This window comes from Papio anubis, chromosome 20, assembly GCF_008728515.1.
Source record: "Papio anubis isolate 15944 chromosome 20, Panubis1.0, whole genome shotgun sequence".
Lineage (NCBI taxonomy): Eukaryota > Metazoa > Chordata > Mammalia > Primates > Cercopithecidae > Papio > Papio anubis.
In genome coordinates, this window is record NC_044995.1 from 17,462,881 (window position 1) to 17,478,322 (window position 15,442).

At 47.3% G+C, this 15,442-nt stretch overlaps 1 protein-coding gene across 10 annotated transcripts in view; it reads right to left on the reverse strand.

The window, feature by feature from the left end:
• The window catches only part of ACP7 (acid phosphatase 7, tartrate resistant (putative)), a 28,498-nt gene extending 18,813 nt beyond the window's left edge, over nt 1–9,685 (reverse strand). For 2 of the 10 annotated variants that reach the window (XM_021931083.2, XM_021931080.2), the window contains exon 1: nt 7,976–8,939. In XM_021931083.2, coding sequence (XP_021786775.1) covers nt 7,976–8,096 — 121 coding nt within the window. In that variant the 5' untranslated portion in view covers nt 8,097–8,939. Of the gene's footprint in view, nt 1–7,483; nt 8,941–8,964; nt 9,139–9,409 lie in introns of those variants that run through there. The other 8 variants (XM_021931085.2, XM_021931084.2, XM_021931082.2 and 5 more) reach the window with 7 other exon arrangements.
• Between the last annotated feature and the right edge of the window lie 5,757 nt (nt 9,686–15,442).

The following is a 15,442-nucleotide window of genomic DNA, read 5'->3' on the forward strand; positions in this document are numbered from 1 at the left end:
AACAGAGTAGTAGGGATGAAGAAACAGAGACACTTATCTGAGTCAGGCTTTTCGTATAAGTTTGACTCCTGGAACTGTAGTCGTGTTTCACGTTTCCCTCACACACTCACAAAATAAACAAAACTATCAAGATATGGGGGGAACCCAATGTGGAATAGAGACACTAATAAGTGGACCTAACCAGATAAAAAAATGAATAACATAACCACGTGGAAGGGGGTAAGGAAGAAAAATAACTGCAAGAAACAGTGTCCTAAGTGGGTATTATTATAAGGCAAAAGACGAAAAGGACTGTGCATAAAGGCTGTCACCTTGGCATTGCGTGCTTCTCACAGGCATACCCGTAAATGATTCTGAAACTGATATATATATATATATATATATATATATATATATATATATATCAAGTTTCACACTTGTTGCCAAGGCTGGAGTGCAATAGCACGATTTTGGCTCACTGCAACCTCTGCCTCCTGAGTTGAAGTGATTCTCCTGCCTCAGCCCCCCAAGTATCTGGGATTACAGGCACGCACCACCATGCCCAGCTAATTTTTGTATTTTTAGTAGAGATGGGGTTTTACAGCGTTGGCCAGGCTGGTCTTGACTCCTGACCTCAGGTGATCCACCCACCTCGGCCTCTCAAAGTGCTGAGATTACAGGCGTGAGTCACCACACCCAGCTGTAACTGCTTTATGTATACACTAGGATTGAACAAATAAATATATTGTAGACAGTAAGAGTCAAGTTTCTGAGTGTTAGAGAAAGAAGTTACAAATAAGGAAAGATGAGGCTAAAATAAACCCATGATCCTGGGCTGAAATCAGGGATATCAGTAAGATCTCATGGTAATTTTTTTTTTTTTTTGAGTTGGAGTCTCGCTCTGTTGCCCAGGCTGGAGGGCAGTGGTGCGATCTTGGTTCACTTGAACCCACCTCCCGGGTTCAAGTGATTCTCCTGCCCCAGCCTCCTGAGTGGCTGGGATTACAGATACATGCCACCATGCCTAGCTAATTTTTTGTATTTTTGGTAGAGATGGGGTTTCACTATGTGGGCCAGGCTGGTCTCAAACGCCTGACCTCAAGTGATCCACCTGCCTCGGCCTCCCAAAGTGCTGAGTCACCGTGGCCGGCCAGGTAATTGATTTTATACAGATTTGGCCGGGCGCAGTGGCTCACGCTTGTAATCCCAGCACTTTGGGAGGCCGAGAGGGGCGTATCACGAGGTCAAGAGATTGAGACCATCCTGGCAAACACGGTGAAACCCCGTCTCTACTAAAAATACAAAAAAAATTAGCCGGGCGTGGTGGCAGACGCCTGTAGTCCCAGCTTCTGGGGAGGCTGAGGCAGGAGAATGGCATGAACCCAGGAGGCAGAGCTTGCAGTGAGCCGAGATTGCGCCACTGCACTTCAGCCTGGGCGACAGAGCAAGACTCCGTCTCAAAAAAAAAAAATTTTATACAGATTCAAACATAGATGTGTGAACATGAAGCTTTGTGTACATGCATGTATTGCCTCGCTGTGTTTGTTGAGAGGAACTAGAAGCTATGACATCTCAGTGGCAATGAGCACACCTAGTGCCCAGATATTAATTTCTAAATACCCATTCTCCAATAAAAAGGAACTGGAGGGCTGGGTGCAGTGGTTCACGCCTGTAATCCCAGTACTTTGGGAGGCTGAGCAGGTCGATCACAAGGTCAGGAGTTCGAGACCAGCCAGACTGACATGGTGAAACTCCATCTCTACTAAAAATACAAAAATCAGCTGGGCTTGGTGGTGCACGCCTGTAGTCCCAGCTACTCGGGAGGCTGAGGCAGGAGAATCCCTTGAACCCGGGAGGCAGAGGTTGCTGTGAGCCGAGATCACGCCACTGTACTCCAGCCTGGGTGACAAGAGTGAAATTCCATCTCAAAAAAAAAAAAAAAGAAACTGGAACTCATTGTGGGAAATAGGTGCTTCCAGGGATGGAACAGGAAATATACAAGAGGAGCCTGGAATGATTTGTGATGTCATCAAGTGAGGACGTACTCAGAAATGATGGAGGCTTGTTGTAACAACACAGAACCCAATCTGAAGGAATTCTGAGAGACCAAATCTGGGACAATCATAACATCAGATTTTTCACCCATGGAATAAAATGGATATCCATGAGTCCATGATATAAATAAATCATTGAATAAATTAATAAAGGGATCAGGAAGGGACAGCTTTTTCTTAAAATAAAATTTCAATTAGATGGAAGGAGCTACTATATTGAATAGGAACAATAGACCAAAAAAAAAAAAAAAAAAAAAACAAGTGTGGAGGCTGGGTACAGTAGCTCACATCTATAATCCCTACACTTTGGGAGGCTGAGGCAGGTGGATTGCTTGAGCCCAGGAGTTCCAGACCAGCCTGGGCAACATGGTGAAACCCTGTCTCTACAAAAATGCAAAAATTGCCAGGCATGGTGGTGCATCCCTGTAGTCCCAGCTACTCAGGAGGCAGAGGTGAGAAGGTCACTTGAGCCCAGGAGGTAAGGGTTGCAATGAGCTGAGATTGTGCCACTGCACTCCAGCCTGGGTGACAGAGCAAGACTCTGTCTCAAAATAAATAAATAAATAAATTAGAAGTTATTAGCCGGGCGCAGTGGCTCACACCTGTAATTCTAACACTTTGGGAGGATGAGGTAGGCAGATTGCCTGAGCTCAGGAGTTCGAGACCAGCCTGGGCAACACAGTGAAACCCCGTCTCTTCTAAAATGCAAAAACTTGTCCAGGCATGGTGGCGTGCACCTGTAATCCCCACTACATGAGAGGTTGAGGCAAGAGAATTGCTTGAACCTGGGAGGCGGAGGTTACAGTGAGCCGAGATCGCGCCACTGCACTCTAGCCTGGGCAACAGAGCAAGACTCCATCTCAAAAACAAAACAAAACAAAAGTTATAAAATTTAAAAGGAAAAAAAAAAGGAGGGAATTAGAAAATTAGAAAATCACCATTAGGCAAACACCACATTGATAATTGTTGCCAATAAGATCCACTGATGGATGCTAAAATTAGTGAGCAAACATTGAGGAGAAACGGGATTTGCATTGTCTTGAGCCATCTCCCTCAAGATATTTATTAACTACAAAGAGAAGAATAATTACTTTATAGAGGAGAAACCCAGCAGGCACCTCCTTAATGAAACAATCTGGGTCAACATCAGTAAGTCACAACAATAAGTCATAGCCACATCTTGATCCTTCATATCATGCACCAAGAAGGGCACAACATCACGTCTATGATAGTCTTGCCAAAAATATATAACTTAATTCCAGTCATAAGAAAGTATCAGACAAACCCCAAACGAGAGATACTGTATGAAATAGCTGATCAGTACTCAGTAATACCAAGATCATGAAAGACAAGGGAAGACTGAGAAACTAATGGATGGGAGGAGACTAGGGAGGCACAACCACTAAATGCAATGTGAGACCCCAGATCAGATTCTGGAAGGGGAAATGGACATTAGAAGAAAAACGGGTGAAATTCAAATGAGATCTGTAGTTTAGTTAACAGTATTGTACCAATCTTGATTTCTTGGTTTTAATCATTGTACCATGGTTACATAAAATGTTAACATCAGGGGAAACCGAGTGAGGGGAGACAGGAACTCTGTAATATTTTTGGAACGTTTCTGCTAAATCTAAAAGTGGTACAAAATTAAAGAGTTTTAAAATAGGCCGGGCACAGTGGCTCATGCCTGTAATCCCAGCACTTTGGGAGGCTGAGGTGGGTGGATCATTTGAGGCCAGGAGTTCAAGATCAGCCTGCCCAACATAGCGAAACCCCGTCTCTACTGAAAAATACAAAAATTAGGGGCCGGGTGCAGTGGTTTATGCCTGTAATCCCACCGCTTTGGGAGGCTAAGGTGGACGGATCACTTGAGGTCAGGAGTTCAAGACCAGCCTGGGCAACACAGTGAAACCCCTGTCTCTATTAAAATACAAAAATTAGCCGGGCTTAGTGGCATGCACTTGTAGTCCCATCTATTTGAGAGGCTGAGGCAGGAGAATCGCTTGAACCTGGGAGGTGGAGGTTGTAGTGAGCCAAGATCGCACCACTGCACTCTAGCCTGGGCAGCAGAGTGAGACTCCAACTCAAAAACCAAAAAAATACAAAATACAAAAGTACAAAAATCAGCCAGGCATGGTGACATGCGCTGGTAGTCCCAGCTACTTGGGAGGCTGAGGCAGGAGAATCCCTTGAACGTGAGAGGCAGAGGTTGCAGTGAGCCAAGACCGCACCACTGCACTCCAGCCTGGGCGACAGAGTGAGACTCTGTCTCAAAACAAACAAACCCACAAAGATCGTGGGCTCCTGAACCAGCCTGCCAGCATTCAGATTCCCAGGCTATGTGAACTGGGGTCAGACTCTTCCCCTGCTATGGATCTCAGTTTTACTCTCTTGTCAAACGGGAGTAGCAATGGTACCTACAGCTTAAAGTGGATACCAGGTTAAACGAGTTATCCATCTAGAGCACTTATAAGCATGTACTTGCCATTGTTATTGTGTAGGATGAAAAAGGACAGCCATGATCTCACTGGATTGCCACGGCAGCACTATGAGATGGGTTTTTACTGCCTTTCCCATTTTTACAGAGGCCTCCAGGCAAAGTGCTTTGTCCAAGGTCACTAGACCGGCAAATGCCAAGCCGGTTCATTCATGTGGTTTCTGATTCCACATTGCAACTAACCTTTAAGAAACTCTTTCTCTCCTGGGCATGGTAGCTCACCCCTGTCTTCCCAGCACTTTGGGATGCTGAGGTGGGAGAATCACTTGAGCCCAGGAGTTTGAGACTAGCCTGGACAACACGGTGAGACCTTATCTCTATAAAAAATAAAAAGAATTAGCCAGGCATGGTAGTGCACGTCTGCACTACTCCAGCTACTCAGGAGGCTGAGTCAGGAGGAGCACATGTGTCCAGAAGTTAGAGGTTGCAGTAAGCTATGATTGCACCATTGCATTCCAGTGTGGGTGACAGAGTGAGATCCTATCTAAAAAAAAAAAAGAAGAAACTATCTTCTTTGAAGACGTAAAAGACATGAAAAACAAGGAAAGATAAGGAATAACTGAGGAACTGTCACAGATAGAAAAGAGTAGGACTAGAGCCTGGCACGGTGACTCACGCCTGTAATCCCAGCACTTTGGGAGGCTGAGGTGGGTGGATCACCTGAGGTCGGGAGTTCAAGGCCAACCAGGCCAACATGGTGAAACCCCATCTCTACTAAAAATATAAAAATTAGCCAGGCGTGGTGGTATGTGCCTGTAATCCCAGATACTTGGGAGGCTGAGGCAGGAGAATCACTTGAACCCAGGAGGCAGAGCTTGCAGTGAGCCAAGATCATGCCATTGCACTCCAGCCTGGCCAATACAGTGAGGCTCCATCTCAAAAAAAAAAAAAAAAAATTAGCTGGGCATGGTGTCATGCCCCTGTGGTCCCAGCTATTTGAGAGACTGAGGTGGGAGGATCGCTTGAGTCTGAAAGTCGAGGCTGCAGTGAGCCATGTTTGTGCTACTGCACTCCAGTGCCAAACCCTGACAGAGCCAAACCCTGTGTCAAAAAACAAACAAACAACTGTTCTCCCTGTCTCAACCACATGTCTGTGCAAGAACAGATTTTCTTTGCAGGCAAAATCCAAAACAACAAATCACAACAGACTAAAATGAAAACAGATCTGAGGAGAATCCAGGTGTCAGTTACCAAACCAGATACTAAAGAGATTTTAGGCCAGGCACGGTGGCTCATGCCTGTAATCCCAGCACTTTGGGAGGCCGAGACCAGAGGATTGCTTGAGCTTAGGGGTTCAAGACCAGCCTGGGCAACATGGTGAAATTCCATCTCTATAAAAAATACAAAAGCTAGCCAGGTATGGTGGTGGGTGCCTGTAATCCCAGCTACTGGGGAGGCTGAGGTGGGAGAATCGCTTGAACCCTGCAGGATGGAGGCTGCAGTGAGCCAAGATTGTGCCACTACACTCCAGCCTGGGTGACAGAGTGGGACCCTGTCTCAAAAGAGTAAAAAATAAAAGATTTTTAAAAGATGCAAGCAACGTCACTCTCCTCACTCAATTTCTTCTCTTGCAAAATACAGTTTTTTCATTAAAAATATCATTTACATTAATACAGAAGGTATTTGTTATTGTTAATTTTAAATGACAGTAAAAAATTTTAAATGTCTCAGTTTTTTTTTTTTTTTTTTTTCTGTGACGAAGTCTTGCTCTATCACCCCGGCTGGAGTGCAGTGGCCGGACCTCAGCTTACTGCAAGCTCCGCCTCCCGGGTTTACGCCATTCTCCTGCCTCAGCCTCCCGAGTAGCTGGGACTACAGGCGTCCGCCACCTCGCCCGGCTAGTTTTTTTTTTTTTATTTTTTAGTAGAGACGGGGTTTCACCGTGTTAGCCAGGATGGTCTCGATCTCCTGACCTCGTGATCCGCCCGTCTCGGCCTCCCAAAGTGCTGGGATTACAGGCTTGAGCCACCGCGCCCGGCCTAAATGTCTCAGTTTTAATACCTCATTTAGTAAATATTGCTAGCTATAGTGCACATAAGCTAAAGTTCTTTGAAGTTCTCCGTAAGTTTTAGCAGTGTAAAAGAGTTATGAGATTAACAGTGTAAAACAAATAGTCCTGAGATTTAAAGTGTATGGAAATTGCTGCTACATACCAAACTCGGTTCTGTCCCACCAACCCTTTTTTTTTTTTTGAGACAGGGTCTTACTCTGTCACCCAGGTTGGAGTGTAGTGGCATGATCTTGGCTCACTGCAACCTTTGCCTCCTGGGCTCAAGTGACCCTCTTGCCTCAGCTCCCCAAGTAGCTGAGACTACAGGCGTGAGCCACCATGCACAGCTAATTTTTTTATTTTTTAAATTTTTTTGTAGAGATGGGGTTTCACCATGTTACCCAGGCTGGTCTTGAACCCCTGAGGTCAAGTGATCCACCCACCTCAGCATCCCAAAGTGCTGGGATTACAGGCATGCACCACCGTGCCCAGCCTCCACCACATTTTTTTTTTTTTTTTAAAGACAGGATTCTCTCTGTTGCCCAGGCTGGAGTGTAGTGGCCAATCATGGCTCACTGCAGCCTTGAACTCCTGGGCTCAAGCGATCCTCCCACCTCAGTCTCCCAAGTAGCTGGGACTACAGGTGTTTGCCACCACACATGACTAAGATTTTTTTTCTTTTTTCCTAAGAGGCAGAGGTCTCACTATGTTTCCTAGGCTGGTCCCAAACTCGTGACCTCAAGTGATTCTCCCGCCTCAGCCTCCCAAACTGCTAAGACTACAGGTGTGAGCCCCCACACCCAGCCTCAGTTCTGCCTCTTTACAGGTAGCAACTCCTTTACACCTCACCATGAGGTTGCACTAATATCACCCCATTATCCAGATGAGGAGGCTGAGGCCAGAGAGGTTAAGCCACTTGCCCAAGATCAGGCAGCAGGTACATAGCAAAGATGGGATTCTAACCCATTTGGTCTGGGTGCCGAGGGTCCAGAGTCCAAGCTCTTGCCCTGACAGTGGAAGGATCCTAATCAAAGATTGGGAGGCAGCCATCCTGGTGGGGAAGAGGAGAGGAGGGATGGAGAAGGGGCTGGGTAATCCAGCTCTGTTATCACTCATCCACTGGTTCCTTCCAAAACTGGCTCTGAGGCCTACTGTGCACAAACGAACAATGTGCCAGGTCCCAGAAGCGCAACAGAGATGCAATGAACAAGGACAGCAGCAGCCCCCTTAGGAGAGCAGGAGAGCACTCCCTGTGGGCTGGGCACCGTGATCATTCCGCACACTTCCAGGTGTACCACGGCCTGTACTTCCCATTCCACAGAGGCAGATGACAGAGGCTTGGGAGAAATGAGCCACCTGCTTAGGGGCTCACGGTGGGGATTCCTGAACCCTCAAACAATGAAGCACCGCTGGGCCTCGCTGGGAGAGGCGTAGAAAGGGGTCAGGGACACTTACCTGGGTAAGACAGATGGACTTGCTCTGGGGCAGCGCTGGGGGCCCCTGGGGACCCCTGGACTCCCAAGGAGAATAGCAGGAGTAGAGAGCAACAGGACCAGTAGCCAGGAAGGGGGTGCATGGTGGTGGGGTGGTGACCGCAGACAGGGGAAAAGTGGAGGGACTGAGGAGATCACCTCCTCACAGGTACAGCAGGAAGGGCTGGGAGGTTGGGGAATAGAGGATGATCTGGCAGTCCTCTGGGGGACAGAGGCAGGAGGGCAGGGAGGTCTCCTTCAAGATGGGTGGTTATCCAGACGCTGGAGAGAGAAACCAAAAATAAGAATGGCTAAGGAGCAGCAGCAGAGCTCTCTGAGCCTCACTCACAGTGTGCCAACCGCTTGACATAGATGAACTCACGGAAGCCTCATGACATTGCTATGAGGTGGTGGCTGTGAGCATCGTCATCCCCATATCACAGATGAGGAAACTGAGCAGCTGAGTGATTCAACTGCACAGCTAGGATGCGATGGAGCCAGGATTTGAACCCAGGAGGGCCTGATTCCGGAGCCTTGCTCCTAACCAGAGCTCACTCTCAGTGCTGGGGGCCTGGGAGTGGGGTGGAGGCTGTGTAGGAGGTTGCATTCGGCAGCCCCATCCCCAGCTCTCCATCCTGCTGTTAGAAACCCCAGTTCTCCTACCTACTCCCGAGATTCCAAGTATTCCTGCCTGCTCCTGGGATCTCGCCTCTCTACTCCATCCTTAGCCTTCCATTTTGCTCCTAGTGACCCCAATCCTCCCACGCCACCCTCAGATCCTTTAAGTCCATCCTGGCCAGAGCGGCCGCATCCTCTCTCCCCATCGCCAGCGTCCCTGCCCTTCCACCATCTGTTCCCACCCGCCTTCTCCCCAGCGCTTCCCCGCCTGCTCCAGCTCTGTCTCCAGCTGCCAGGCTGGAGCCGGGTCGGGACCATCCGGGAGCGGGGGTGCCCTCCCGGACCCCGGCTCACCCTCGGGGGCGCCAGCTTGCCCGCACGCGCCTCTCCAGCCACCAGCGCCGCCCCGGTATTTATGAGTTCGTGGGTGCCGAGGCCTCTCGCCGCCTACAGCCGTCCCAGCCCCGGAAGAGCCGGTCGCCTCGGGGTGACAGCCTCCCTAGACAGCCAGGGCCCCGGGTCCCACAGGTCCTGCCGGTCCTGGGCGCCCCACACCCACCCGCCCACCGCCCCCTCCCCCAGGGCGTGGCGCGGGAAGGGGGACCCAGGAAGGCTGGGTGCGTCTCGGCCGCCACCTCCGCGTCGGCCACCAGGTGAGCGCCCGGCAGGTAAGCCTGCGCTCATCCTTCAGGCGCCCACTTTTCAGCTGGGGGGCCCCCAGGGCACGGACACTGGCCCCTACCCTGGCCCTGCCCCATCCCCAGGTACCCAGATGTGCAGGTACCAGGGGATCCCCAACCTTTCCAGCCTTGCTGCATCTTCCTCGCAATTCCTTCCGGCTTCCTTCCTCTCCATGCTGAGCCCACTGACTCCTCCTCAGAAGCCCGGGACAACCCGAAAACAAAACTAGAATCCCGGAATTGCAGTGGGTTTTTTCTGAGCTGTTCGACCTTGGTGAGTTACTCAACCTCGCTGGACCTCGGGTTTTTTCACCTGTGAAAAGGAGGTGATGATCGTATATACCCTGTGGGCTGTTGTGAAGAGTAAACGAGTTGCTGCATGAAATTTCATGCTGATAACAGGGCCCGGCCCAGAGTAAGGGTTGGATAAGAATCAGCTGTTCTTTTTATCGTATTAATGCATGAACTCCAGAAACTGACGTCTAGGGAACAAGTTAGGGTTCTCTCCTGTAAACTTTTGCAAACTGTTTGAATGTGAGGAGTGGCTGCCACAAAAGGAGAAGCAGGAAAGATCTGGGGGGCCCGGATTTCCAGTCGTTTCCCCTCCCTGAACGCAGATACAATGACCCGCCACTACTTGGCTTTGTAAATTCAGAGCATATAGGCTTCTACTGATGGTGGACACCAATTTCAGAAATTGGCACTAGGAGTGTGGGAAAATCAAAATGAGCCCTTTGACTGTTTGAGTTTTTTTTTTTCTTCCCACTCCCAGAGTCTCCATTACAGCCTAAAATATAACGAAAGTAGCTCTCATAGCCAAACTTGAATACCTGCCACTCCTGTGGCCCCCAATTATAACCTCCCCTTATTCTTAGTTCTTCCAGAATGGGAGGTTCCTAAACTTTTTTGTCCTAAAGATGCCTATGGCAAGCTGGTCAAGCCCTTCTCAGAATCATGTTGTTACATGTATAAAATAAATACACAGAAATACAAAGGAAACCAGTGTTATTGTGATATAAGGTGTAGGGGTGTGTGTGTGTGTGTGTGTGTGTTGTTTTTGTTTTGAGACAGAGTCTCTCTCTGTTGCCCAGGCTGGAGTGCAGTGACACGATCTCGGCTCACTATAACCTCTACCTCCTGGGTTCAAGCGATTTTCCAGCCTCAGCCTCCCAAGTAGCTGGGACTACAGGCATGAACCACCGTGCCTGGCTGAAAACAAGAAGTTTTAAAAAAACACACGAATATACATGCATATATTTCTATTAGCCATCAGAGTGATGACATTATCACAGGTCAGGTAGTCACTGGAGAATGAAAAGGACAAACATCTTAGTATAATTATGAAAATACTTTTGACCTCACTAACCCCCTGAGAAAGGTCTTGGGGACCCACAGGTGTCCCCAGACCACATTTTGAGAACTGCGAGATTAAAGCGTAGTAAAAGGAGAGGTAAAAAAAATTTCCCCTATCCAAATTCACGTAGCTCCTGAATTCCCAACCACCAGCCCAGGTGAAAAAAACCCACTGGAATTGCCTCTGGTTGGACCCTGACTGGCAGATGAGGGCTTATAGCTCAGGTATAAGCTTGTGGTGGGGAGCGGAGCATCGACTCTGGGGCTAGATGGCCTGCTTATAAATGGATCTTCAGCATTGACTTAGACAAGTGATTTAACTGCAAGGTGCCTCAGTTTCCCCATCTGTGAAATGGGAACAATAGTAGCACCTTATAGGGTTGTTGCAAGGATTAAATAATAAACCCCTTAGAACAGTGCCTAGCACAGAGCAAGTGCCCCCATACAATCTTCTAATTATCATTATCATAATTATCATTATAATAATTAGAAGATTATTATCAATAATATTCTAATTATTACCAAGACATCTAGTCTGCCCAGTTTGTAAGACAGAGTCTTAATAAACCTAGTTTTCTAAGTCACTTTACTCTGTCCCCCAGGCTGGAGTGCAGTGAGTGGCGTGATCTCGGCTCACAACAACCTCTGCTTCCCAAGCTCAAGCGATTCTCATGCCTCAGCCTCCTGCGTAGCTGGGATTATAGGTGTGTGCCATCACGCCCGGCTAATTTTTGTTTTTTCTTTTTTTAATTTTTAATTTTTATTTATTTATTTTTTTTGAGACAGAGTCTCACTCTGTTGCCCAGGCTGGAGTGCAGTGGCGCAATCTCGGCTCGCTGCAAGCTCCTCCTCCCAGGTTCTTGCCATTCTCCTGCCTCAGCCTCCTGCGTAGCTGGGACTACAGGCGCCCGCCACCACGCCCGGCTAATTTTTTGTATTTTTAGTAGAGACAGGGTTTCACCGTGTTAGGCAGGATGGTCTCAATCTCCTGACCTCGTGATCTGCCCAGAGACGGGTTTTCATCGTGTTAGGCAGGATGGACTCGATCTCCTGACCTCATGATCTGCCCGCCTCGGCCTCCCAAAGTGCTGGGATTACAGGCGTGAGCCACTGCACCTGGCCTTGTATTTTTAGTAGAGATGGAGTTTCGCTGTGTTGGCCAGGCTGGTCTTGAACTCCTGGACTCAAGTGATCTCCCCATCTCGGCCTCCCAAAGTGCTGGGATTACAGGTGTTAGCCGCCATGCCCCGTCAATTTAAACCTTTTAAACTGTGAAATGTGATATACATGCAGAAAAGTACATGAGACATAAATGTCCCACTGAATCAATAGGACAAAGTGAACACACCTGTGTAACCACCAATCAGGTGGAAGAAAAATAATCTTACCGGCTTCCCCCAAGCCCCCTCCTGCTTCCTCTGCAGCACAGCCTTCTTCCTTCCCGGGAAGGAATCCACTTAACTTTTACCTGACTTTAGTTTCCCCACCTGAGTATGCCTCCCTATACACAGTGGTTTCATTTTGCCTATTTTTGCACATGGCGTAACTAGAAATATACAGGATTAACTCTTTCACTCAACTTTATGATAGGGAAATTTATCTGAGTTGGGCATATAATTGCAACCCATTTTCTTTCTCATTGCCAAGTAGCCTCCATTGTGTGAATGCACCCCAATTTATGTATCAATGGTGGGGTTTTGTTTTTGTTTTTGTTTTTTGAGACGGCATTTCATTCTTGTTGCCCAGGCTGGAGCGCAATGGGGTGATCTCGGCTTACTGCAACGTCTGCCTCCCAGGTTAAAGCGATTCTCCTGCCTCAGCCTCCTGAGTAGCTGAGATTACAGGCATGCGCCACCACATCCAGCTAATTTTGTATTTTTAGTAGAGACAGGGTTTCACCATGTTGACCAGGCTGGTTTCGAACTCTCGACCTCAGGTGATCCGCCTGCCTTGGCCTCCCAAAGTGCTGGGATTACAGGTGTGAGCCACCACGCCCAGCCTTCAGTGATTTATTTATCAATTTGTTTATCAATTGGTTTATCAAAACCAATTGTCAATGGAAATTTGAGTTACTTCCTTTTTTTTTTTTTTTTTGGCTTTTGCAAATAGTGCTGCGATCAACATTCTAGTACATATTTTGTTAAACATATATATACATTTCTCTTGGATGTAAACCAGGAGTATAAGATGGCTGGATCATAAGGTGTCTATATATTTATGTTTGGTAGATACAGCCAAAGAGGTTTCCAAAGTGATCATAATAATTTCTTCTCCTCTCACCAGCCACGTTAGAACATTACCATTGTTCCACATCGCTGCCAACACCTAAAACCAATAAAGCATTGTCAAGTGCTTTATTTTTAGTCATTCTGGTGGGTGTGTAGTGGTAACTCATTGTAGTTTTAATTTGCATTTCCCTGCTGAGTAATGAAATTGAACATCTCTTCATTTGCATATCGGTCTTTTGGATATCCTTTTTGTGATGTGCTTGTTCAAGTGTCTTGTCCGGTTTTCTATTGGGTTGTCCATTTTTATTGGTTTATTTACTTTTATTTTATTTTTTTAGAGATAGGGTCTTGCTCTGTCACCTAGGCTATAGTGCAGTGGCATCATCATAGCTCACTGCAGCCTCTACCTCCCTGGCTCAAGCAATCCTCTCACCTCAGCCTCCCAGTAGCTGGGACCACAGGCATGCACCACCACCATGCCTGGCTAATTTTGTTTATTTCTATTTCTATTTGTATTTATTTATTTATTTGAGACAGAGTCTCACTCTGTTGCCCAGGCTGGAGTGCGATGGCATAATCTCGGCTCACTGCAACCTCTGCCTCCCGGGTTCAGGCGATTCTCCTGCCTCAGCCTCTCGAGTAGCTGGGATTACAGGCACCCGCCACCACACCTGGCTAATTTTTGTATTTTTAGTAGCGACGGGGTTTCACCATGTTGGCCAGGCTGGTTTCAAACCCCTGACCTCAGGTGATCCACCTGCCTCGACCTCCCAAAGTGCTGGGATTACAGGTGCGTGCACCACGCCCAGCTAATTTTGTTAATTTTTTTGTAGGGACCAAGTCTTGCCATATTCCCCAGGCTGATCTTGAACTCCTGGACTCAAGCGATCCTCCCACTTTGACCTCCCAAACTGTTGGCATTACAGGTGTGAGCCACCGCACCTGGCCTCTTCTGTTACTTTCCAACAGCTTTCTCATTTGAGTTACCCTAGGTTGTCAATCTATCTGGAACTGATTTTTGTGTACGGTGTAACTTAGGGTTTTAAATTTTATCAAAGTAATGCACATAGCTAATAAAATAAAAATAAATGAGTCTACTTCCTTAAGGAGACTTCTTTTTAAAAAACTATTTCTCCATTATGAAAATAGTAACATCATTGGAGACAGCTCACGCCTGTAATCCCAGCACTTTGGGAGGCTGCGGTGGGCAGATCACGAGGCCAGGAGTTTGAGACCAGCCTGGCCAACATGGTGAAACCCCATCTCTACTAAAAATACAAAAATTAGCCAGGCATGGTGGTGAGCGCCTTTAATCCTAGCTACTCGGGAGGCTGAGGCAGGAGGATCGCTTGAACCCAGGAGGCGGAGGTTGCGGTGAGCCGAGTTCACACCGTTGCACTCCAGCGTGGATTTTAGCTGGGTGCGGTGGCACACACCTGCAGAGCCAGACTCTGTCTCAAAAAAAAACTACTAAAAATGAAAATATTCGCATCTTATTACTGAAAACTTAAAAAGAGCCACGGAGGTTTCATGGCTCAAGGAACTAACCACCTTGGGTTTTGTTTTTGTTTTTGGAGACAGGGTCTCACTTTGTCACCCAGGCTGGAGTGCATTGGTGCAATCATGCAATCACAGCTCCCTGTGACCTCAAACTCCTGGCCTCAAGCAATCCTCCCACCTCAGCCTCCCAAAATGCTGGGATTATAGGCGTGAATCACTGCACATAACCACAAACCTGGGTTTGAATTCTGGTTCTGCCACCTTGTGACTGGGTAACCTTGGGTGAATGTCTGCTCTTGTGTTAGCCTCAGTGACCTAATATCTAAAACTGATATACAGCGCCTACTTTGCAAGTGCTTGGAAAGATACAGCAAGTAAAACATGTAACACGGGGTGGGGCTGATCAAGAAAGAGCTCCATAGATAATAGCCACAATTATTTACAAAAGATTTCATTCAATCACTCAGTGGCCATTGAGAATGCTTGGAGCATTTTTTCTTATACACAGGAATTGGGTTGAATCACAGTCATACCACAGTCTGACGTTATTTTTACTGGACTGTTCTAAACATTCTTTGATACTGGCTCATAATATTCCATTGTGTGGTTTACTTTACCCAATCTGAGAGACTGCATCCATGGAGAAAAGCCAGAGCTTTGGAGACAGACAGCTTGCGTTTAAACCCAGCTCCGACATGGAGCAGCTGTGAGCCATTTGCCTCTCTGTGCCTCAATTTCTCCATCTGCAAAATGGGGATAATAAACCATGCTGTATATTTGACGTATTTTAGAGAGTTGTGAGAATTAGATGAGTGAATGAATGGATGTAATGAACTAAGACCTGTGGTAAAAACAGCACCTGGTATAAACCAAGTCCTTAAAAATCTTAATAGAAATATTTCAAGGTTTTAGCTGGGTGCGGTGGCACACACCTGCAGTCTTAGCTACTTGGGAGGCTGAGGCAGGAGGGTTATGTGAGCCTTGGAGTTCAAGACCAGCCTGGGCAACATAGTGAGACCCCCATCTCTAATTTATATATGTATAGTTGTATATTTTATATATATATGTGCA